This window comes from Rutidosis leptorrhynchoides, chromosome 10 (assembly GCF_046630445.1).
Source record: "Rutidosis leptorrhynchoides isolate AG116_Rl617_1_P2 chromosome 10, CSIRO_AGI_Rlap_v1, whole genome shotgun sequence".
In the NCBI taxonomy this organism is placed as follows: domain Eukaryota; kingdom Viridiplantae; phylum Streptophyta; class Magnoliopsida; order Asterales; family Asteraceae; genus Rutidosis; species Rutidosis leptorrhynchoides.
In genome coordinates, this window is record NC_092342.1 from 297,026,105 (window position 1) to 297,052,811 (window position 26,707).

The 26,707-nt window shown below is 32.4% G+C and overlaps 2 protein-coding genes across 2 annotated transcripts in view; one reads left to right on the top strand and one right to left on the bottom strand.

Annotated features, from left to right (window-relative positions):
- Positions 1 to 284: 284 nt before the first annotated feature.
- Positions 285 to 2,626, bottom strand: LOC139873245 (uncharacterized). The gene is made up of 7 exons (XM_071861178.1): positions 2,492 to 2,626; positions 2,304 to 2,378; positions 1,565 to 1,631; positions 1,355 to 1,477; positions 1,166 to 1,249; positions 991 to 1,077; positions 285 to 567 (listed from the first exon to the last, which is right to left on the bottom strand). Exons 2-7 carry the CDS (start codon positions 2,369 to 2,371, stop codon positions 481 to 483), a joined length of 516 nt encoding a protein of 171 aa, XP_071717279.1. The 5' UTR covers positions 2,372 to 2,378; positions 2,492 to 2,626; the 3' UTR covers positions 285 to 480.
- LOC139871179 (uncharacterized) overlaps positions 2,496 to 26,707 on the top strand; it is a 35,671-nt gene continuing 11,459 nt past the window's right edge. Inside the window, exons 1-3 of the mRNA XM_071858916.1 lie at positions 2,496 to 2,613; positions 4,075 to 4,250; positions 4,427 to 4,824. Coding sequence (XP_071715017.1) covers positions 2,496 to 2,613; positions 4,075 to 4,250; positions 4,427 to 4,824 — 692 coding nt within the window. The remainder of the gene's footprint in view (positions 2,614 to 4,074; positions 4,251 to 4,426; positions 4,825 to 26,707) is intronic.

Genomic DNA, 26,707 nt, shown 5'->3' on the forward strand with positions numbered 1-26,707 from the left:
CACCGCTATAACCCATAAATAAAAACACACTATCACACCATCGTAATTAATAATAGTCTAGGGTTTAGCTTTGTTTTATAACGCTACATGAAGTATTTACCGTGCTTTTGTTTATTTAGAATTGCTGAAGGTGGAAAAGTAACGCCAAAGTTTCTTTTTAATGTTTTGAGTGATGAGTAAAAATGAGTATACAAATTTTGTTTTAAACCAATAGAAAATAAGGAAAAAAAGTTAATGAAAATATACATTCCAAAACAAACGGAAAAATAAGTACATTTCTCCATCCATAGTGATATTCGTATGACTTGTTACAAAAATAAATAAACAAGGCTTATGCGTCATGTTACATCCAGAAATGAATAAGTTATAATCATTAAACATAACATATCCTTTGCAATTTCCATGAGCATTATAACATGTTACAATCTAAAAAAATGACAGAAAAACCATAAATACGGGAATAAGTATCAGATGATAGCCTCACAAAGCATCACGAGCAGCAATTCGACAAGTTATAGCATCTCCAAGTGTCGATACGCCCAGTTCCACCCCAGTAATTTTGTAATGCTGATGAACATAAAACAAATCAATTAACAAAAATGAATATAGACAGTTCTGCACAGAATTTTCAATGACTACTATTTGAAGAGTTTGTAAAAACATGTAATCAATCATGATATAAAATATTAACAGCAATTACCCAATGTGCTCACTATGAAACATAAAAATAATTAATAATAATTCTTATATAGTACAATTATTTCATGCAAGATTTAAAAGGCTGTTGATTGCATCCGAAAATGGTAAGTTGTGCGAGTTATCAACCTTCAACAAACTAAAATATATGATAATCACTGCAAATTTCACATAAGACGGGTTTTTCATGCAATAATTGAATGTGTCTTGCAAAAAAGTTAATATATTGATCATTTATTCCCACACATAAACATGACATTTCACTACACGAAAGAAAACAAAATCAGATCAAACCTTTTGTATTTGAGGTTTGTTTGCTCGTTCTTCCAATTCTTCTAAGTCGATTTCTTTGCCTTTAATAAGTGCCTTCATAGCATTTATCTACATAAACAAAATATCCTCCTTAACAGACCATATTCATCAAAAAATAATAAAATTCAAGAATTCGTTCTTAACATGTTGATCTTACCTCTTCATCAGAAGCACCAAAACGAGCAACAAGAACATACGTAGTGCTATCGGAGATACCACACCGTTTTAACGATTCAGAAATCTAGCCAAAATCATAAATGTAAACATGAGACTTTATATAAACCACATAACAAAACAATAAAAATAAATGGAAGTTAATGTTATAGTACAGGGAAAAAGTTGTTACATGTTTAGACCCCGAGTAGTTATAAACAAGCTCGGAGTGAAGAGTACGAGTTGTCAACGAATCCCTTGATTTAGCTACGAGGGTCTTGTGAGCAGCTGCTAGAACCGGAAATATATCTGGAATCTAATTATGGTTTTTATTTTATTTATGAAAATATGTTAGAACGAACCATTTAAAGGTCATATGAAGCGCAATTTGAACTATGTTTACCAGAGATGCATTGAGAAGGGCTACTTCAGGCTCTAGTGTTCCAGCTTGCATCAGTTCCAAAAGTTCTCTTGCAAATACAACAATAAGTCAAGCTAATAATTTGTCATCTTACACAAGTTAGATAATTCAAGAGTGAATTTCAGAAAAATGTAACGAAAGTTCCAAAATAACTCGATATAGGAAACACGATTTCATTAGCACCTTAAGATAGTAGATAAAGATTTGGTTGTCTACCTGTCTAAGTTGAGCTTTTTGTTTAAAATTACATTTTCAAGAGCAGAATTGAACTTTTCACTTTTTTAATGTACAAATGAACTTACATGATCCCTAAATCAAGCTCTTTGGAACTTTCATTGCCGAGTTTGAATTTTTGCCCAATAATTAATTATACATACCGACGCAGACATCGTCAAATTATAGAAGTTAACCATCAATTACAGGTGTATGGGAGTGTTTAAATAAGTACTCATATGCTTATTTGAACATCAGATTATTTATTAAGGAATAAACACTTAAAAACAAGTAATGCTAAAAAATACTGTAAGCAATATCAGACACTTACTGTATGGAAAAAAATATATCAGAAATTGAGGCCAAAAGAAGATAAATTAACATGTTTTCAGAGTTAAACAAATGCATTTGTATGAAACGGAAGCATCAGTGGCTGTGTTTAATATACATGAACAATTATGAAAATAATATTTAATCTGGCCAATTAAATATAAAAAAAAAAAGGTACTTGGAATTGGCGACTTCTGTAAAGAGAGAAACAGATAGAGTTGTTCCGGAGATGTTGTAAATCTTCATTATATATCTGCAACGAATGGATGGTTTGGGGAATTAGTTAGGGTTTAGCAGATACTTCATACCTGAAAACGAAAAATTACTGGACAATTAAAGGCTGCAGGGTGATTATAAAGATTATACCTTTATGAAGGAAATATTTTCGGCGGTGGTCGGTAGTTTATTCGCCGGAGGTGCCGTGGGCAACAGAGGTACCAAAGAGCTGCCGGCGACCGAAACGGAGTTAAACGGGTTCTGGACTTCTGGTAAATGGTTTGAGGGGTTTTCTTCTTTTTTTCCTTTTTAATTAATTTGTAGTCAATATATAAAAAATACTCCCTAAATTATAAATTATAAATTATAGATAATAACTAGTCTGGGTCCGGCCCGCGCGATGCGGCGGGAACTTTCGGCATGCGTATTCATATTTAACGTAGCTTTATTTATAGAAGGGAAAACGGCCGATGTGTTAAGCGCCGTTGTTGGTGTCGTCGTCTTTAGTGTTTTTTTAAAATATGTCTGGTTCGAACGTAGTTAGTTTCATTTTATTGATAAAATTATTTCGAGTTTAACGGTGCTGGCGAAAAAATTTAACTCCCGACGAGCAGGAAGATACAGGCTGTCGTTGTATTTAGCGTTTTTTAAAAGTGTCCGTTTCGAACGTACTTTTTATAGTTTTGTTCATAAAATTATTTCGAGTAAAACGCTGCTGTCAGAAAAATCTAACTCGCGGCGAGCGGGAAGATACGGGCTGTCGTTGTGTTTAGCGTTTTTTAAAAAATTGTCCGTTTCGAATGTAGTTAGTTTCGTTTTGTTCATAAAAATATTTTGAGTTTAACGGAGTGCTTGGTGAAATTTAACTCAGAGCGAGGAGGAATATACGAGCTGTCGAAGTGTTCGGGTGGAGTTTTTATTTTAAGTGAGGGAATTTACGTTTTACCCCCGGAGTGCAGGGGATTTTTTTTAAGTTGGTTATAGTTAAGGGGGTATTTTTAATTTTTTGGGTTGTTTTTTGGGTTTGACCTGGTTTTGTTCTTGGTTTTGTGTCAAACGACACAATTCTCCACGAGAATTAGTAGTGTAAGGGGTAATAATAATTATAATAATTAATAATAATAATTAATAATAATAATAATAATAATAATAATAATAATAATAATAATGGTAAATTTTACTTTAATATTTTTAAAATTATGAATAAAACTTTTAATGTTTAATTTTTAAAATAAAACTTACCAGTTTATGGTGTTGGTAATTTTCAGTTTAATGTTTAAATTTTAAAATTAACATTAACATTTTGAATAAAACTTACTTTTATTATGTTTTTATTGTATTTGTGATTTTGATAGTTCTATATTTTATTCGGTTTATACCTTGTTGATTTTTGAATCCGTTTATTTATATTTTTCCGTCTCAAATATATGGTTCATTATTCCTTTTTGATATATACTAAATTAATTGTTTAATTCTATAAATGAAAAAAAAATAATGTAATGAATTTCTTTTGTGTCTCTACTTTAAGAAAAGGACTCAGATGATAAGATAGGTTGGTTTCGAAAACTTAGGTTCTCAGAATTACCTGATATAGTGGGATGTTCAAGAGAGTAAGTGTAACCTGGTAGATGATAATTGGGTCGAACATCTATGGGGCTCAGCATCTGTAAACTACATCCAAAAGCCAAAAATCGGTAAATCAGGTGGTATGTTGCTGTTATGAGATCCAACAGTCTTCCATGTCAGTGAGGCGGTTGAAAAGCAATACTTCCTTGCCATCAAAGGACAGTGGAAAGGACGGAATCGGGATACTATTATAATCAACGTCTACGGTCCTCATAAAGATGAAGAAAAACGAAGATTTTGGGATAGTCTGAATAATATTATGAACGTCCCTGATATTGAATGGGTAATTGGGGGGATTTTAACGAGGTTAGATCACAAGGTGAACTGAATTTTCAACGAAAGAAGAGCTGTACTTTATAATGAATTTATTGAACGCAACAACCTTATTGACGTCCCATTAATTGGGAAAAGGTTCACGAGAATTAGCGATAATGGTGTAAAGTTCAGTAAACTTGATAGGTTCCTCATCTCGGAAAACTTCTTGCAAACGTGGGTGATATATCTGTGATTGTGCTAGAAAGAAAAACATTAGACCACACTCCTATGCTACTTCGTGACAAAAATAATGACTTCGGCCCCAAACCGTTCAAAAATTTTGACATATGGCTTGAACAAAAGGAAACTGAATCGATTATAAGTGAAGGTTGGAACAAGGAAGTAGGAGGATCGCGTCCAGATTGTGTATTTAGAAATAAAATGAAAAACGTTAAGGAAGCTTTGAGAATCTGGAGTAAAAATCGTTATGGTCCGATCGATATTAAGATTGATGAATGGAAATCTATGGCTAATGAACTTGAACCAAAAGCTGATTTAGGTGTACTTACTGATTATGAATGTGATGAATGGAAAAAAGCATGGTTCAATTGGTTGAAAAAAGAAAGAATTAAGTCGGATATTGATAATGCTAAAAACGAACATATATTTCATAGCATTATTCCTCAAGAAAGACAAGCTTTTAGTTGCAATTGTTCTATTTAAAAGTGATATTCGTTTAAATAATAAAAAGTGAAGACAAAAGACAGATTCGATGAATTGAAGACGCAAACGACCAAAAAGCTCAAAAGTACAAAATATAATCAAAGAGGTTCCAATTATTGATAAGAAACGTCTCGAAATTACAAGAGTACAAGATTCAAAACGCAAAGTACAAGATATTAAATTATTCGCAAAGACGTTCGAAAATCCTGAACCGGGACCAGAGTCAACTCTCAACGCTCGACGCAACGGACTAAAAATTACAAGTTAACTATGTATATAAATATAATATAATATATAATTAATTATATAAATTATATATATATTATATTTATATAATAATCCGTCGGCAAGAAAGGCTCCAAAATGGTGCGAGCTGTAAAATCGAACTCCGCGACTTGCGGAGTTCAAAGAGGGAAAAGGCCGCGACTCGCGGAGCTCACCTGGACTCAAATCCCTATAAAAGCAAACGCAGTTTGATCGCAAAAAGATCCAAAAAAATTCAATCTCTCTCTATATATGTATACGTAAATATATATAATTTTTATTTTTATTTTAAATTCTAATAATAAGGGTATGTTAGCGAATGTTGTAAGGGTGTAAGTCGAAATTCTGTCCGTGTAACGCTACGCTATTTTTAATCATTGTAAGTTATGTTCAACCTTTTTAATTTAATGTCTCGTAGCTAAGTTATTATTATGCTTATTTAAAACGAAGTAATCATGATGTTGGGCTAATTACTAAAATTGGGTAATTGGGCTTTGTACCATAATTGGGGTTTGGACAAAAGAATGACACTTGTGGAAATTAGACTATGGGCTATTAATGGGCTTTATATTTGTTTAACTAAATGATAGTTTGTTAATTTTAATATAAAGATTTACAATTGGACGTCCCTATAAATAACCATATACACTCAATCGGACACGATGGGCGGGATATTTATATGTACGAATAATCGTTCATTTAACCGGATACGGGAATGGATTAATAGCCACTAGAATTATTAAAACAGGGGTGAAATTATGTACAAGGACACTTGGCATAATTGATAACAAAGTATTAAAACCTTGGGTTACACTCAGTCGACATCTTGGTGTAATTATTAAACAAAGTATTAAAATCTTGTTACAGTTTAAGTCCCCAATTAGTTGGAATATTTGACTTCGGGTATAAGGATAATTTGACGAGGACACTCGCACTTTATATTTATGACTGATGGACTGTTATGGACAAAAACCAGACGGACATATTAAATAATCCAGGACAAAGGACAATTAACCCATGGGCATAAAACTAAAATCAACACGTCAAACATCATGATTACGGAAGTTTAAATAAGCATAATTCTTTTATTTCATATTTAATTTCCTTTATTTTATATTTAATTTCACTTCTAATTATCGCACTTTTATTTATTGTAATTGTATTTAATTGCACTTTTAATTATCGTACTTTTTAATTATCGCACTTTTATTTATCGTAATTTCATTATCGTTATTTACTTTACGCTTTAAATTAAGTCTTTTATTTATTTTTAATATTTTACATTTGGTTTTAACTGCGACTAAAGTTTTTAAAATCGACAAACCGGTCATTAAACGGTAAAAACCCCCCTTTATAATAATAATATTACTTATATATATATTTGTATTTTTATAAATTTAAACTAATATAGCGTTAAGCTTTGTGAAAAAGATTCCCTGTGGAACGAACCGGACTTACTAAAAACTACACTACTGTACGATTAGGTACACTGCCTATAAGTGTTGTAGCAAGGTTTAAGTATATCCATTCTATAAATAAATAAATAAATATCTTGTGTAAAATTGTATCATATTTAATAGTATTTCCTTGTAAAATATAAGCTATTTTATATACACCTCGCATAACATCAAGTATTTTTGGCGCCGCTGCCGGGGAACTTAAACGCCGAAAGCGCAACGCTAATAAAAAGAAAAAAAAATTTATTTTTAGTTTGCTAATATAAAAAAAATACGCTTTTGTAAAAATACGTTTTAAATATTCAAAAATATAAAAAGAAAAATAAAAATAAAAATATTTTTAAGAGTTTGTTAAATATTTAAGTTTTATAAAGTTTCTTTATTTTTATTTTATAAAAAAATTATAAGTTTTATTTAAATATTTTGTTTTTATTAAAACATAAAAAAAACTGAAATATATATATATATATATATATATATATATATATATATATATATATATATATATATATATATATATATATATATATATATATATATATATATATATATATATATATATATATATATATATATATATAAATCTAGTATTAAGATTTTTATTTATAAAATTATAAAGTATTTTATTTCTATTTTAGTTTTTTAAGATAAGTTTTATTTAAATTATATAAATATATTAATTAAATTAAAAACAGAAAAAAATAAAAAATAATTGCGTCGAAAAACTGAAACGAAACAGCCTGTCATCTGAAATTTCGATCCCCGCGACTCGCGGAGTTTGTTGCCTTGAATACCGCAACTCGCGGAGCCGTCTGACACGGGTTACACAGAACCCTAATTTCGCATTAATTACGTAATTATTATTATTATTATTAATTAAAAACCCTAATTAGGTTTTAATTTTTAATTAATTAAGTTTAGTTTATTTATTTAATTTGTATATTTAGTTTAATTAATTTAAATAAATTATAAAATTAACACTCTTAATAAATAAATAATATAAAAATAATATTTTTATAAAAATTGTACTTTTTACAACTTTTAGTATATTTTTATATTTTGTCCCTTTTTAATTGTTTTAACGTAATATTTGTGTTTTTCGCTAGTTTTTAGTTTTAAACATAGTTTTTGCCATAGTTATTTTTACTTCTAGATTTTTAGGCTTTGCCGTAAAATCCCTTAAGTGCTTTTTCTTTAGACTAAGATATAGGTGCTTTAGAATTTTGCGACACCTTTTTAAGTTTTAGTACCTTTTTAAGATATTGCCATTTGGGATATAGTTTTTCCTGTAAGCTTTACTATTTTTAGACGCCTTTTACCTATGTATCAATTATCATTCCAATTAGTAATCTCAATTTGCGATTATAATTTTAAGTTAGTGGTAGTAATAAGGTTGGGTTAATCGAGTGTTTTTAAGTTCTATAAGTCAATTTTTTTTTCTTTCGTATTTTTCAACCCTTTTCTTTTTCGACGCACTCTTTTTCTTTCTTATTTCTCGCTATTCTAGTTTTAGGACATAGATTTTTATTCTACTTCTTATCTAAATTTCTTAAAATTACGAAAATTTATTTTAAGTGGTTAAATTGATAGACATCAAAATTTTCTGGTTCGTAGTAATAGTTGGATTTGTACGTGGACCGGGTTATTGGAGCCAAATAGTCCTCAATTATATTGAGACCAAACGAATCCTGCCCCTCTGCTGCATCTTTTGGCTATTCGAAACGTGGGCAAAATCAGAAAAGTCTATTAATTGGATAACTTATATAATTTTTTCTTTCCTTTTAAAAACTAATAGGATATTCAGTGAATGCACCGAGCAAGACGTTCACCACCTTTTGTACGTTCACCACCTGTAACTAGAGCAAGACATCTAGCAAATATTACCGCCGTTGATTTTCCTTTAGAATCGTCATCCAGTCGACCAAGTACTCCAATTCAAATTTCCGATAATTCATTTTTTGAACCCGACCTCACAATTGAGAATCCGGATAATATTCAGGGACAATTCATAGATCCTGAACCATTAAATTTTCCTCCGGAACCACCAATCATTCAAACAGAGATTGTTGAGGAACGAACCATTAAATCAGAATCCTCTAGTGATTCGGATTCAACAAATTCAATCATGGAAAATCTGGAACCTTTAAGTATGGAAGACCGAATGAGAGCTAAACGCACTGGCTAAGGTCACGCAATTACTCATCCAGACATTAATGCGCCAGATTATGAAATCAAATGACAAATTCTACATATGGTGACTAATCAATGCCAATTTAGTGGTGCGCCGAAGGAAGATCCAAATGAACATCTTCGTACCTTTAATAGGATCTGCACTCTATTTAAAATAAGAGAAGTTGAGGATGAACAGATATATCTCATGTTATTTCCCTGGACTTTAAAGGGAGAAGCCAAAGATTGGTTGGAATCGTTACCTGAAGGGGCGATTGATACATGGGACGTTTTAGTTGAAAATTTTCTTAAACAATTCTTTCCGGCATCTAAAGCCGTAAGACTTCAAGGAGAAATTGTTACGTTCACACAGAAGCCAAATGAAACTCTATATGAGGCGTGGACAAGATTTGGAAAGTTATTAAGAGGATGTCCGCAACATGGTTTAGATACCTGTCAAATAGTACAAATATTCTACCAAGGATGCGACATCACTACAAGGAAAGATATAGATATTGCAGCTGGTGGTTCCATTATGAAGAAAACCGAAACTGATGTTTACAAAATTATTGATAACACTGCTTCCCACTCACATGAGTGGCACCAAGAAAAAGATATCGTTAGATCATCTAAAGCAGCTAGAGTCGATTCTAGCCATGACTTAGATTCCATTTCCGCAAAGATAGATGCTGTCGAGAGACGAATGGAAAAGATGACTAAGGATATTCACTCAATACGAATTAGTTGTGAGCAGTGTGGAGGACCACATTTGACAAAAGATTGTCTCAGTATTGAATTAACAATGGAACAAAGAGAGAATATTTCATACATAAACCAAAGGCCTGGAAATAATTATCAGAATAATTATCAACCGCCAAGACCGATCTACAATCAAAACTAGAATTATAACAGAAATGTTCCATACAACAACCAACAAGGTCCTAGCAATCAACAAGTATCCAATAATACTTACAATCAGCAAAGACCTAATTTTCAAAACAAACCACCACAAACCGATGATAAAAAGCCAAATTTAGAAGATATGATGACGAAGCTAGTTGAAACTCAAACGCAGTTTTTCACATCTCAAAAACAAACTAATGAACAAAATGCTCAAGCATTTAGAAATCAACAAGCTTCTATTCAAAACTTAGAACAAGAAGTAAGTAACCTAGCAAGGTTAATAGGTGAAAGAAAACCGGGAAGTTTACCTAGTGATACAAATGCTAACCCCCGAAATGAAACAGCTAAAGCCATTACCACAAGAAGTGGTACAACACTTAAACCACCTGAAATACCTGTAACTTCTGATGAAGCTATTCCTACTCCACAAGAACCACAACCTGAACAAGATAAGGAAAAAGAACCGGTAGTTGAAAAGGTTAATGAAGATAACACAGTTAAGGCTAAACCTTATGTTAAACCATACCAACCACCACTTCCTTACCCGAGTAAAATGAAAAAAGAGAAACTTGAAGCCGAGCAATCCAAATTCTTGGATATGTTTAAACAGATAAATGTAAATCTTCCTTTCATTGATGTGATTTCAGGAATGCCTAGATATGCTAAATTCTTGAAAGATCTAATCACAAATAGAAAGAAAATGGAAGAACTCTCGGCCGTTACTATGAATGCTAATTGTTCAGCAGTGCTGTTGAATAAGATACCAGAAAAATTATCTGATCCAGGAAGTTTCACAATTCCATGTTTTCTGGGTAGTCTTAGTTCAATAGAAGCATTGGCAGACTTAGGTGCTAGTATAAATTTAATGCCGTATTCACTATACGCTAAACTAGACCTTGGAGAATTGAAACCAACAAGAATAAGCATACAACTAGCCGATTGATCAATAAAATATCCTAGAGGGATAATGGAGAACATGCTAGTTAAAGTTGGTACTTTAGTATTTCCAGTAGATTTTGTTGTTCTGGACATGGAAGAAGATTCTCAAGTTCCTCTCATATTAGGAAGACCATTCTTAAACACGGCTAAAGCAATGATAGACGTGTTTGGTAAGAAACTGACCCTAAGTATAGAGGATGAGAGTGTTACCTTTTCAGTTGATAGAGCAATGCAACAACGGCAATCTGCAGATGATACATGTTATTATATTCAAACTATAGATTCACATGCAGAATTGTTAGAAGAATTTTCAGAATTACAAGGAACATGAGAATGTTCTTTAGGAGAAGGTAATGAACCAATTGATGAAGCTGAAATGTTAGCTACACTAATAGCTAATGGATATAAACCAACAACAGAAGAAATTCAAATACTAAAAGAAGAAGACAGATATCGATATAAATCATCGATAGAAGAACCACCGACATTAGAATTAAAGCCACTTCCAAACCATTTGGAATACGCTTATTTACATGGTGAATCTGAATTACCTGTAATAATATCGTCTTCTCTTACTGAAAATGAAAAATCACAACTCATTTCTGTGTTGAAAGCTCATAAACCAGCCATTGCATGGAAGATTCATGATATTAAAGGAATAAGTCCTTCGTATTGCACACATAAAATCCTTATGGAAGAAGGTCATAAAACGTATGTGCAACGCCAACGAAGACTAAATCCAAATATGCAAGATGTTGTTAAAAAAGAAATAATTAAACTGCTAGATGCAGGTTTAATTTATCTAATTTCTGATAGTCCATGGGTAAGCCCAGTTCAATGCGTGCCTAAGAAGGGTGGCATGACTGTCATTACAAATGAAAAAAATGAGCTTATTCCTACTAGGAATGTAACAAGATGGCGTGTATGTATTGATTATAGAAAATTAAATGACGCCACCAGAAAAGATCACTTTCCCTTACCTTTTATTGATCAAATGTTGGAAAGATTAGCCGGAAATAGTTATTATTGTTTTCTTGATGGATTTTCCGGATATTTTCAAATTCCAATAGCACCCGAAGATCAAGAGAAAACCACGTTCACTTGCCCTTATGGTACTTTTGCTTACAAACACATGCCATTTGGACTTTGCAACGCCCCTGCAACCTTTCAAAGGTGTATGATGGCGATTTTTCACGACATGATAGAAGAATGCATGGAAGTTTTCATGGATGACTTTTCAGTCTTCGGTGATACTTTTGAAACATGTCTAGCTAATCTTGAACGAATGCTGATTAGATGCGAACAATCAAATCTAGTTCTTAATTGGAAGAAATGCCATTTCATGGTTAAAGAAGGCATCGTTCTTGGACATAAAATTTCAAAAGAAGGAATTGAAGTGGATAGAGCTAAAGTAGATGTAATTGCTAAACTTCCACATCCCACCAATGTTAGAGGAGTTAGGAGTTTTCTAGGGCATGTCGGTTTTTACCGACGTTTCATAAAAGATTTTTCTAAAATTGCCACTCCTATGAATAAACTCCTAGAAAAAGATGCTCCATTCATCTTTTCAGATGAATGCATCAAATCTTTTAATATTCTTAAAGAGAAACTCACTAATGCGCCGATCATGATAACACCAAATTGGAATCTACCGTTTGAACTAATGTGCGATGCAAGTGATTTTGCAATGGGAGCCGTTTTAGGACAAAGGATTGACAAATGATTTCAACCTATATATTATGCTAGTAAGACGTTATAAGGAGCACAAACGAACTATACAACTACTGAAAAAGAACTCCTTGCTATTGTCTTTGCTTTTGACAAATTTCGTTCATATCTCGTTCTAGCAAAAACGGTGGTCTATACCGACCATTCTGCTCTTAGATACCTATTTTCGAAACAAGATGCCAAACCAAGATTAATCCGTTGGATCTTACTCTTACAAGAGTTCGATATTGAAATCCAAGATAAAAGAGGAGCAGAAAATCTCGCCGCTGATCATCTTTCTCGTTTTGAAAATCCCGAATTAGAAGTTCTAAATGAATCGGCCATACAAGACAACTTTCCTGATGAATATCTATTGAAGATAGATTATAATGAAATTCCATGGTTTGCAGACTATGCAAACTACTTAGTATGTGGATTCCTTGAAAAATGATTATCGTACCAAAAACGAAAGAAATTCTTCAGTGATATAAAACACTATTTCTGGGAAGATCCACATTTGTTTAAAAGTTGTCCCGATGGAATAATACGCCGATGTGTATTTGGAGATGAAGCTAGTAAAATTTTAAACCATTATCACACAGGACCAACATGAGGGCACTATGGGCCTCAACTAACAGCAAGAAAAGTTTATGATGCTGGATTCTATTGGCCTACAATTTACAAAGACGCACACCTTCTTTGCAAATCCTGTGATGCTTGTCAAAGAGCCGGAAAAATAAGTCAACGTGATGAAATGCCACAAAATGTCATTCAAGTATGTGAAGTATTTGACATTTGGGGTATTGACTTTATGGGTCCATTTCCAAAATCTCATAATAATCTCTATATTCTCGTAGCCATTGATTATGTATCTAAATGGGCGGAAGCACAAGCTCTCCCAACTAACGATGCACGAGTTGTAGTCAACTTTTTAAAACGTCTTTTTGCAAGGTTTGGAACACCGAAAGCTTTAATAAGTGATCCGGGTACTCATTTCTGTAATAATCAACTTGAGAAAGTTCTCAAAAGATATGGAGTAACTCATAAAATCTCCACTGCTTATCATCCACAAACAAGTGGACAAGTTGAAAATACCAACCGAGCTTTAAAACGTATTCTAGAAAAAACCGTAGGATCAAATCCGAAAGAATGATCCATTAAATTGGAGGATGCACTCTGGGCTTTTAGAACAGCCTACAAAACTCCAATTGGAATCACACCTTTTAGACTTGTTTATGGAAAAGCATGTCATCTTCCAGTAGAAACTGAACACAAAGCATTTTGGGCTTTGAAGACATGTAATCTTGATTTACATGAAGCTGGACGTCTACGGTTAAGTCAACTAAACGAATTAGAAGAATTAAGACATGAAGCATACGAAAATTCGTTAATCTATAAGGAAAGAACGAAGAAATGGCATGATAAAAGAATCATAAGTTTAAAAGAATTTAAAGAAGGAGACAGAGTTCTTCTTTTCAATTCACGATTCAAGCTATTTCCTGGAAAATTGAAATCAAGATGGTCTGGACCATTCATAGTCAAAAGAGTTTTCCCATACGAAACAGTAGAATTGATAAATTCAAATGGGATTGAATTTAAGGTTAATGGTCACAGAGTTAAACATTACATAGATAGTCCGATGGAAGTTGACAACGAAGTTAATCACAATTTCGATACCACAGCTAACTAAGTGTGGGGAGAATCAAGTCTTTAAAGGATAATATGTATTTTTGTTAGAGTTAGATTTTCTGTTTTCGTGTAGTTCTCGAAAATGGAACCTGAATGGTCTTTCCCTAGCAGACCCTAAAGAACTAGTCTTCTCTCCCCATTCTGAATTTTTATTTTTTTTAGGAAATGAAGACTTCCTGTGAACTAAACCATGGTCTAATGCTACACGCTTTGATCACTAAACGTAATAATGACACACTTCCGAGTGAAATAGTATCAGTAATCAGAGAAAGATTGGACGGAGTAAGAAAAGAATCCAGATGCGAAGATAATAAGTTACAATTTGGTAAAGGAAAATCAAAATCCAAGAAGAGCACGACACCTTGAAAGATGTCACAAATGCGGAAAATGGTCACATGGAGGTAAATGTTCAAATAATCAAACCTATTCAAACACCGAATTTGTTACTTTATGCAGAGACGGACCGTTCATATGTTTAGAAGAAAAAACACTGAATGCTCGAGGTTACGCCTTTGTAGCTATGGAAAACCAATTAAACCGACTATCTTATGAGTGGGATAGATCATATCACTAAGAATACTATCTCACAGGTAAGTCTGAACAGTTTTTATTTTTTTTATTTTCATTTTTAACCTTTTGATAATAAACGCTAATTTGTTCGCTATAAAGTATTAAATTGGTATTCGATAAAATTAGGTTTGGCGACCGAAATTATTGATATCATACAAAAATTTATTACATCACTGCGAAATTTAACGTTTATTCTTAAGGTATAAATATCCTTAATCAATCAAACCAAAATATTTCAAAAATTCGTCATGAGTTAAATTAGGTCATGGAACCGAAATTACTTTACCGAAAAGAGGGGCGCATATTTTTGATAATATTTGATTGATTAAAGTGGGATAAAAGCCAAAAAGATTTTTAATTTTATTTTTACTTTGTTTTTAAAATTAATATTAAAATAATATTGTAAACTTTTTAAAATCAATATACTTAAAATTGTAAATATTTGAAAAATTAATATTTTTAATATAAGTTTGCATGTATAAAAACAAAAATATAATTTAAGTTTGGTGTGAATTTATAATATTAATTTTTAAATTAAGTTTGGTGTGAATTTTTAATTTTTAAAATATGAATTTTTAATTTTATGCATTTTAAATTTAAGTGGTGTGAATTTAAAAACAAAAATTTACTTTATTTCGCTAAGTTAAAAATATGATTTTTAAAATTCGTTGTAAGTTGAAGACTAGGTCTTTAAACCGAAATTGCTTTACCCGAGGGAGGGACGAGAAATTTTATTATCATTATTTTTAATCTTATTGACTTAAAGTATGCCAAAAACATTTAAAAAACCCAAAAATCTTAGCTTTTAAAACAATCGCTACAAAAAGACAAATTTTAAAATTTTGTCGAGGGACGAACTAGGACATCGATCCGAAACGACCTCATCCTAAATAACAAGGGAAACAAAATTTTAAAATTAATTACTTAATTGTTTTATAAGTTATAGATAGTTAAAAAAAATAAAAATAAAAAAAAAATCAAACACCGCGACTCGCGGAGTTTGAAAGAGTCAAACACCGCAAGTCGCGGAGTTCCAAAAATACAGAAAAAAAATAAAAGGGCCGAACAGATCAGTCTGCACACTACCACACACATAAAACTGCAAAAAATACCGAAAATATCCTCTAAAATCCGAATTTTTTCACCGAAAATCATCACGTTTTTTACTAAAATCATGTTGAGAAGGATGCTATCAAGGAATTACTCAAGAAAAACGGTAAATTTCTACACCTAAACACCATTTAATCTGAAAATTAGTGTTCTTGAGCAATTTTATACCCAATTCGATTTTGATGCTTTTTAGTGTAATTATGCTTAAATTGCTTGTGTATTATGCTTGTATAACCTAGATTGATGCTATTTAACATGATTAGAAGCCTTAAACTTCAAATTTTGAGTAATCTAGGGTTTGTGTTCTTGAGCAATTTGGGGCTTTTTGATATAAACAGGTTATGGCCGATTTTTGTTATGAATTGTTGCTAAATTAAGTAGTGTAACATGTTTAGGTAGTTAAATGATCCAAACTTTGAGCCTAAACATGATTTTGAGAATTAAAGTGGACTTTTTCAAGTCTAAAATTCATGAACTTGATTTTTAAGAGATAATGCCATTTGAAATTTGTTTAATTGCTAGTAATGATTATTTTGACATGTTATTTGAGTTGAATGCTTATGAACTTGGCGAACATTTTCGTATATACTTATTTGAAAAAGTGTAGATTTGATAAAAATATGAAAATGAGCTTAAGTTTGATATAAATTGAACATGTCATTGTAATTATTTTGATTGATGATTTTGCTGACACTAATGCATATTTGGATGCACAAAAATTGTGTTTGATGTGTTTTGCAGACTGAAAGGGGTGAATCTTCATCCCAAGCTAGCAATGCTCCTCCTGAGAATGCGGAACAACAGGATGTTGATAGCTATTATAAACAAGATCTACCTCATCCAGTTATGACATTTTCAGATATGCACTTGGAAGAGTTGCACCCGAACTTAAGATTTGACAGACGTTGGATAGATTATCCAAAATACCAAAGGGGCTTGCATACTCTTCATTCTAAAGCTGTTCAAGTACCCAGGGTAATAGAATGGGCACCGTTAGAAGCTGTAGAATTAGCCGGGCCAATTAGAGAATTACTTACACAGAGGTATGGTAATTCTACTTTTAACGATTGGGTACGATTATTCAGCATACGTAGACCTGTATATAAAGTATGGTGTGAAGAATTATTGTGTAGTATAGAAATAAATGATCGGGTAGTTAGTTTAACCGATCTATCTTTTATTAGATTTTTGTTAGGAGGTTCGATGCGCCACATGTCTTTACTAGACATGGCTCAGGCCTTACGTATATATACGCCTGAGGAGTTAGCATCTGCCGATTGTAGAGGGTTGATATTAAATGGTAGAAATATTGATGAAAATTTTGATACACATGGTGTATGGAGTCAAATGACTAGCCATCACCGATTTAAAGGAGAAAATTACTCTTATTTGGATATAGATAGAGCAGAGTTAAGAGTAATTCATAGGTTTTTAGCTAATTCGATTACACAAAGAGGTAAGAATAAGGAAAAGGTAAATGAACATGATTTGTTTTACCATATGTGTATTCGAGACCCACAAAGCGCTGTAAGTATACCGTACTGTGTGGGTTATTATTTATCAGCTATGGTTAGAGGGATGAGACCGCACAGTATAATAGGAGGTGGTATATTTATTACTTTGATTGCTGAATATCTCGGTGTGGATATAAGTCGAGGGGGATTACTAATCGAAGAACCAGAACCCCACGATACAATTGGTTTAAATGTATACCATGGTGCTAAAGTTTTGAAGAGGCAAAATAACGGCGCAGTACGATATAATGGTAGACATCCACAGGTTGAGAGAAACCAACAGCCAGGTAATGTGGGAGGGGGAAATGAAATGACAGAAATGCAAAGGTTTATAGCTTCACAAGAGTACGAAAATGCTAGACATCGAGCATTTGAAGATTGGCAAGTTCATCAAAACCAAATCATAGCTTATTGCCAACAAATAGGTAGAAACTATATTTCTACTCCATCGCCTGTATTTCCTCCCAGGTCTATAGAGATCCAACCACCGTATCCTACGTATAACCCAGTCGAAGCATTCTATAACACATACGATTATGCATGGAACCCCTACTGGTATCAGTATCATCCCTAGTCTACTTAGTTTTATTTATTTTATTATTTGTAATGTTGATACATTTAATACTTATGTTAATATTGTAATAGTTTTTATAATTTTCTAACTTTTATTATTAGATTTTAATAATTTTTGAATGTGGGGTAATATACCAAACTTCAAAAATATGTATATATGTTTGCAGTTTATCTTATGTACACAACAGGGAAAAACAACGCATTTTCAAAGACTGGCATTAAGTTCAGCAAAAGCAACTAATTTTGACGACAAGATGCAAAATATATGTGAAATAACAACAAGACGGAATGAACAAATGATATGCACCATTTATCATTCAGAAAACAAACGCCAATATGTTTGGAAACTTTGGTAAAATTTAATCATTTTTCTACGCTAATCACCATCAATAATTTAAATTGTTACTGATTTCTTGCAAATGAGGGCATTGCAAGATCTTAAGTGTGGGAAGGGGTTAAATTCTTTCGGATTTTTATCTTAAACACTTGGTTACCATTAAAAATACTAGTAAAGCAGTAGTTGTATTAGAATCTAGTGCTCTCTGATAATAAAGAACAACCCTAGTCTTATATACTGACTACCCAATTCTAGTAAAATTTTTCAAAATTTTCAATTAAATGAACTCAAAATCATGTTTATACATATTTATGAATGATAAAACTAGGTTTTAACACCGAAATTATTGTTACCTCGGAAAGGACATAAATTGAGAAACAAACCAAAATGTTAAAATTCATTTAAAATGGAATAGAGGACAATAAAAAGGAAAATAAAAGCCAAGTGTGGGAAAATTTACCAAGATATTTTAAACATATGTCACATATTTCTGTAACAAATAACTGAAAATACTTTTGCTTTGGACTAAACTAAACTGTTTTACCCGATGAAAGAAAAGAAGAGATGGATCTACACGATGAATCAATTCCATCGTTAAAAGAAAGTAAAGTCTTCCGAAAAAGACACGCGCTTCTTGATTTAGGTCAAGAAGTTGTCATCCAGACCAGCTGTAGGTTGACGAAAAATCTAGAAAAGTCATCACTAAAATCAGCAGAAAATCCACGAACCTCAGCATAAAACAGGGTCGCCAAGTGATCAGATTTATCCTAACCATGAGAAGGATTTATCTCGTACAATGGGGGGCACCGTGCAAATTAGCTTGATAAGACTAATGAATCAGATCCCCAGAAAGGATAATCTCCTTAAAAATTAAAAATCAGCTTTTAAGACTGATATTACTCAATCCTTGAGATTGACCTTAAAGATTGAGAATTCAAACTCATAGAATTCAATGATATCTAAACTCGAGCTTGAACGAGAAAATATTTTGATAAAATTACAAACCGATTTGTTTTCTGAAAACCCTATTTTCAATGCGTTCATTACCATTGAACGTAAAATCCTAGGAATTCACCTGGAATTCATTAGGTCATCTGAACCAAATCGGGTGTCAACCGTAAGAACGGTGGTTGCATAGCATGGTCAAAGACAAGACCTTGTGCCAGACCGAAAAAATTATAAGGGTGAGCTTTACTATTGCTCCTACCAAGGATAGTAATTGCGTCCGACACGTTATAGACCATAATTAAAAGCATGTCAGGGGACATTGCCTTAACAGTTGCTTGTTCAACGCTTTCCTTTACAACCGGACGGTAGTTTATCAAAAGGTAATATACGGGACAAGTGAATTGGACGTGTTGCTTTCCTAATACAAGGTTAGCAAGTGGGTAACACAAAACCACAAGTGTTGAGCTAAAATTTTCAAATCTGAAACCCACACAACCCATAAAAATATTTTGCAAACACCGGTGAAGGGTTATTCCGGAAAACTTATCTAGGGTAAAAAACTAGATTTAATTTTCAAAAGATCAAATGTTTTCATAAAGATCCAATTTCCTTAATGGATCTAAATTTTATAGTCATGTGGGACTGTAAACCATATCGCTACTACCATTGTTTATACCGCCGTATAGAAATCACTGATGTACAAAGTGTGAAGAATAAAGAAGTGATTCTAGTATTTCAAGACTATATTGCTTGAGAACAAGCAACGCTCAAGTGTGGGAATATTTGATAATGCTAAAAACGAACATATATTTCATAGCATTATTCCTCAAGAAAGACAAGCTTTTAGTTGCAATTGTTCTATTTAAAAGTGATATTGGTTTAAATAATAAAAGGTGAAGACAAAAGACCGATTCAACGAATTGAAGATGCAAACGACCAAAAAGCTCAAAAGTACAAAATACAATCAAAGAGGTTCTAATTATTGATAAGAAACTGATAAGGCTAAAAAGGAACATATATTTCATAGCAATATCCCTCCTAAATAATAGGTTTTCATATGTAATTGTATTATATTTTCATTGTAATTGTTTAAATAAATAAGTGCGAAGACAAAAGGCGAAAACGAAGATTTGAAGACACAAACGTCCAAAAAGCTCAAATGTTCAAGATACAATTCAAAAGGTTCAATTTATTGATGAAAAACGTCTAAAAATGACAAGAGTACAAGTTACAAAACGCAAAGTACAAGATATTAAATTGTACGCAAGGACGTTCGAAAATCCGGAGCCGGGACATGAGTCAACTATCAACGCCCGACGCAACGGACCAAAAATTACAAGTCAACTATGCACAAGAATATAATATAATATTTAAATAATTATATAAATTATTTATATATTATATATATTTAAAAATTATGTCGACAAGCTATGAGACAAATGATCCTGAGCTGGATTTTCAAACTCCGCGACTCGCGGAGTTTGAAGGCTAAAAACTCCACGACTCGCAGAGCTGTCAGAAATCAAAACTCCTATAAAAGGTCACGAATTCTGCGAGTAAAAAAAATATATAATAATAATAATACTCCCTAGTATAATATACATAAATATATATATGTATATATAGTATAGATTAGTGTTATATTAGATTAGTTTGGGTTATGTAAAAGTTATTTTTACGGGTTTTTAAAGTCGGAGCTCTGTCCGTGTAACACTACGCGATAAATAATCAATGTAAGCTATGTTCTCCTTTTTAAATTAATGTCTCGTACTTAAGTTATTATTATGCTTATTTGAGCCAAAGTAATCATGATGTTGGACTAAATATTAAAGACGGGGTAATTGGGTTTTGTACCATAATTGGGGTTTGGACAAAAGAACGACACTTGTGGAAATTAGACTATGGGCTATTAATGGGCTTTATATTAAATTAACGATACCTCGTTAATTTAATATAAAGGTTATGATTTGACGTATCTATATATAACCACATACGCTTAATTGGACACGATGGGCGGGATATTTATAAGTACGAATTATTGTTCATTTGACCGGACACGGGGATGGATTAATAGTCAATGGACTCATTAAAACAGGGGTGGATTACATTCAAGGGTAATTGGTGTAATTGTTAACAAAGTATTAAAACCTTGGTTTACACACAGTCGATAACCTGGTGTATTCATTAAGCAAAGTATTAAGACCTTGTTACAGTTCGAATCCCCAGTTAGTTGGAATATTTGACTTCGGGTATAAGGTTAAATTTGCCGAGCAGTTTATAATTATGACCGATGAACTATTATGGACAAAAACCAGATAGGTTTCAAATACATCCAGGACAAAGGACAATTAACCCAGGATAATAAATTAAAATCAAAACGTCAAACATCATGGTTACGGAAGCTTAAATAAGCATAATATATTTTATTTCATATTTCCTCGTACTTTTATTTATTGTCATTTTAATTATTGTTATTTATTTTATATTGTTATTTAAATATCGTCATTTACTATACGCTTCGCTTAAAATATAAATCGACAAACCGGTCATTAAACGGTAAACCCCCTTTTATATATTATTATATATAATTATATATATTTTGTACAAATATAGTTGTTTAAAAATATAGTGTGCAATAAGCCCGCTCTCTGTGGAACGAACCGGACTTACTAAAAACTATACTACTCTACGATTAGGTACACTGCCTATAGTGTTGTAGCAAGGTTTAGGTATATCCCATTTGTAAATAAATAATTAAAACTTGTGTAATTTGTATCGCTTTTCGTATCAAAAATATATAGTATTTCACGTACACCTCGCACGACATCAAGTTTTTGGCGCAGCTGCCGGGGAATTGGCGAAACGCTATATTTTTAATATATATTTGTATAAATATATTTTTAGAAAAACAATATAAAATTTATAAAAATAAAAAAAAAACGCGTCAAATTTTAAACTGTACCTGAGTTGAAAATTGGAACCCCGCGACTCGCGGAGTTTGAAGCCTCGAATACCGCGACTCGCGGAGCCACCCTGACACCAACAGAAACCCTAATCAGCATTTATTACGGGTAATTTATTATTTATTATTATTATTATTATTATTATTAACCCTATTTACTTATTATTATTATAATTAGTTTTAAGTTTTTAATTTAATTTGTATTTTAAATATTAATTAGTATTATTAAATATATATATATATAAATTAATACTTTTATAAAATAAATAATATAAAAATAATATTTTTATAAAAATAAATAATTTTTATAACTTCAAGTTTATTTTTATTTTGTATCTTTTCATTTGTTTTAGCGTAATATTTGTATATTTTTCGTTCGTAGCTAGTTTTAAGACATAGCTTTTGCCGTAGCTTATTTTTATTTTCTAGATTTTTAGGCTTTGCCGTAAAATCCCTTAAGTGCTTTTTCTTTAGACTAAGATTTAGGTGCTTTAGAATTTTGCGACGATTTTAAAATTTTAGTGCCTTTTAAGTCACGACTCGCTACTTTCTTATTTTTATTTTTAGACGTTTGTCGACGCACACTCTTTTTCTTTCTTATTTCTCGACGCTTTAGTTTTTAGGACTTAGAAATTTTCTCTATTTCTTATCTAATATCTCAAACGAAAAGAAAAATTATTTAAGTGGTTAAATTAATGGACGTTGACAATTTTCTGCTTCGTAGTAATAGTTGGATTTGTTAGTGGCTGAGTTGTGAACTTCCGATTTAAAGGGTTCTGGCTCCCTGCTGCATCTTTTGGCTATTCGAAACGTGGGCAAAAGCAGAAAAGTCTATTAATTGGACAACTTATATAAGTTTTTCTATTTTTATAACTAATAGGATAATTAGTAAATGCACCACATTGTAGCTAAAATTTGGCCATCGCAATAAAATGGAAAATTTTGAAAACAAGGCTATGGAAACTCTTTTTGATATCCAAAATCAATTAAATCAATATTCTCAAACGAGTGTTGATGACAATTCGTTCGGTCAATCTTGGATCACGAATGACGAAACAATAACTGGTTGTGAAATCTGTGGAGATTATCACTCAACATGGGAATGTTATTATTACGTTCCTATAAAAAATTACGCACCCACGGAACCCGAATGGAATGATTATGAAGAATACAATTCAAATTGGGATTATTCCCAAGAATATATCCAAACTCAACAACCAGTAGACGAGGAAAATTACGTGTCTGAAAATTTATTAGACAATATGAAAATCAAACTCGAAGAACTCAATGCTCAAAATGAACAAATGAGAGAGTTTGTAAACCAGCAAGCTGAAACTCTATCAGGCTACACACCTGTTGATCTGAGGAGTATTGTGCAAGAAAATCTCATATCATTGAATTTTGATGAATTCAAGAGCTCCGAAATCACCAACTATCCCGATGATACTTTTTATTCAGTCTTACCAATTTCACAACATATCGACACATTAGCCTCTACCGACGAAATCATCGATCCATCAATGGATAAAGAAGAAGTAAGGGTAACAAATTGGTACTCTTGGGAATACGATAACGTTGAAAATTTTACCCCCAAGGCCAAACCGAACTTCACCATTCCACAACCTTCCAACCCAATATTCTCAATAGACGAGTCATCCACCGAAAATGAACTACGAGCTGTAATAGATAATGACACCTCGAATTTCACCCAATTGGGTAATAGAGGTGAAAACTTTGACGTCGAGAATAAAAGGAAGGAAACGTTAGAAATTGTCCACCCTATAATATGTATGTCGGTGTATATCGATCCATTTGACCAAGAACCAGAAAAGAGACATATCCATTTACTAAAAGCTACACTTAAAAAAGAATTAAGTAGTAACGATCGGATGGGTCTAAACTTTAAACCCATTAATATATTTTATACCACCAGAGATGTAAATAACTGGCTCACTATTTTAATTCATGGAACTTATTCTACCGACTTCACATGTCGTCAGCTAAGTGTGGGGAAGTTTAACCTCACTTAACGTTAAATTAGGGGTTCGGGTTAGTGCATAACTCGTTAATAAACATGCATAATAAATTAGGGTAAAAGACGCATTTTTAAAGATTAGCAAACAGTTCAGAAAAGCAACCGTTTTTGAAGAAAAATATGTATGATAAAACAAGAAGGAATGAACGATGAGCCGCGCCATCTATCATTCGACGAGCTTTGTAATTACAAACTGGGTATTTTCAATCACTTTTCTACACTAATCACCCTCATGAATTTATAATTAGAGTCTAATTTCATGCAAATGAGGGCATTGCATGATCTCAAGTGTGGGGAAGGGTTATAAATTCTCTCGGGTTTATACTTGGCTTATTTTCTAAATTTTATGAAAATTTGAAAAATTTTAAACTAAATGAATTTAAAATCATGTTTATATATATTTATGAACGGTGAAAACTAGGTGTTAATACCGAAATTATCGTTACCTCGGAAAGGACATAAATTGAGAAACTCCCTAAAACGATTGAATTCATTTAAAATGGAATAAAGGAGAATAAAAAGGCAAAGAAAGAAACTAAGTGTGGGGAGAATGTGCCAAGTTATTCAATTAAAAACTATCTATCACATGTTTCTGTAAAGTTTATTGCAGGTGCTTTTGTTTTGGACTAAATTAACTATTTTACCCGATGAAAGAAAAGAAAAGATGGATCTACACGATGAATCAATTCCATCATTAAAAGGAAGTAAAGTCTTCCGAAAAAGACACGCGCTTCTTGATTTAGGTCAAGAAGTTGTCGTCCAGACCAGTTGTAGGTTGACGAAAAATCTAGAAAAGTCATCACTAAAATTAGCAGGAAATCCACGGACCTCAGTATCAAACAGGGTCGCCAAGTGGTCAGACTTATCCTAACCATGAGAGGGTCTGTCTCGTAAAATGGGGAGGGCACCGTGCAAATTAGCTTGATAAGACTAATGAATCAGATCTCCAGAAAGGATAATCTCCTTAAAGATTAAAAATCAGCTTTTAAGACTGATATTACTCAATCCTTGAGATTGACCTTAAAGATTGAGAATTTAAACTCATGGAATTCAATGATATCTAAACTCGAGCTTGAACGAGAAAATATTTTGATCAAAATTATAAACCGATTTGTTTTCTGAAAACCCATTTTCAATGCGTTCATTATCATTGAACGTAAAATCCTAGGAATTTACCTAGAATTCATTAGGTCACCTGAACCAAATCGGGTGTCAACCGTAAGAACGGTGGTTGCATAGCATGGTCGAAGACAGGACCTTGTGCCAGACCGAAAAATTCCTAGGGTGAGCTTTACTATTGCTCCTACAAAGGATAGTAATTGCGTCCGACACGTTATAGACCATAATTAAAAGCATGTCAGGGGACATTGCCTTAACAGTTGCTTGTTCAACGCTTTCCTTTACAACCGGACGGTAGTTTATCGAAAGGTAATATACGGAGCAAGTATACTGGACGTGTGCTTTCCCAATACAAGGTTAGCAAGTGGGTAACACAAAACCACAAGTGTTGAGCTAAAATTTTCAAATCTGAAACCCACACAACCCACAAAAATATTTTGCAAACACCGGTGAAGGGTTATTCCGGAAAACTTATCTAGGGTAAAAGCTAGATTGAATTTTCAAAGATCAAATGTTTTCATAAAGATCCAATTTCCTTAAGGATCTACATTTTCATAGTCATGTGGGACTGTAAACCACCTTTCAAATGTGCACTTTGCTTTGAAAACCGAGAGTAAATCGGCTATTTGATTGCAAGTGTCGTTGACCTAAACCCGAGGCAACTGTGGATGACACACCCACCTTTAACCATGGTTCTATCGTTACTATCATTGTTTATACCACCATATCAAAATCACTGATGTACAAAGTGTGATGAATAAAAAAGTGATTCATGTATGTTTTTATTTCAAATTCTGTATTGCTTGAGGACAAGCAACGCTCAAGTGTGGGGATGTTTGATAAGGCTAAAAAGGAACATATATTTCATAGCAATATCCCTCCTAAATAATAGGTTTTCATATGTAATTGTATTATATTTTCATTGTAATTGTTTAAATAAATAAGTGCGAAGACAAAAGGCGAAAACGAAGATTTGAAGACACAAACGTCCAAAAAGCTCAAATGTTCAAGATACAATTCAAAAGGTTCAATTTATTGATGAAAAATATCTAAAAATGACAAGAGTACAAGTTACAAAACGCAAAGTACAAGATATTAAATTGTACGCAAGGACGTTCGAAAATCCGGAACCGGGACATGAGTCAACTATCAACGCCCGACGCAACGGACCAAAAATTACAAGTCAACTATGCACAAGAATATAATATAATATTTAAATAATTATATAAATTATTTATATATTATATATATTTAACAATTATGTCGACAAGCTATGAGACAAATGATCCTGAGCTGGATTTTCAAACTCCGCGACTCGCGGAGTTTGAAGGCTAAAAACTCCACGACTCGCGGAGCTGTCAGAAATCAAAACTCCTATAAAAGGTCACGAATTCTACGAGTAAAAAAAATATATAATAATAATAATACTCCCTAGTATAATATACATAAATATATATATGTATATA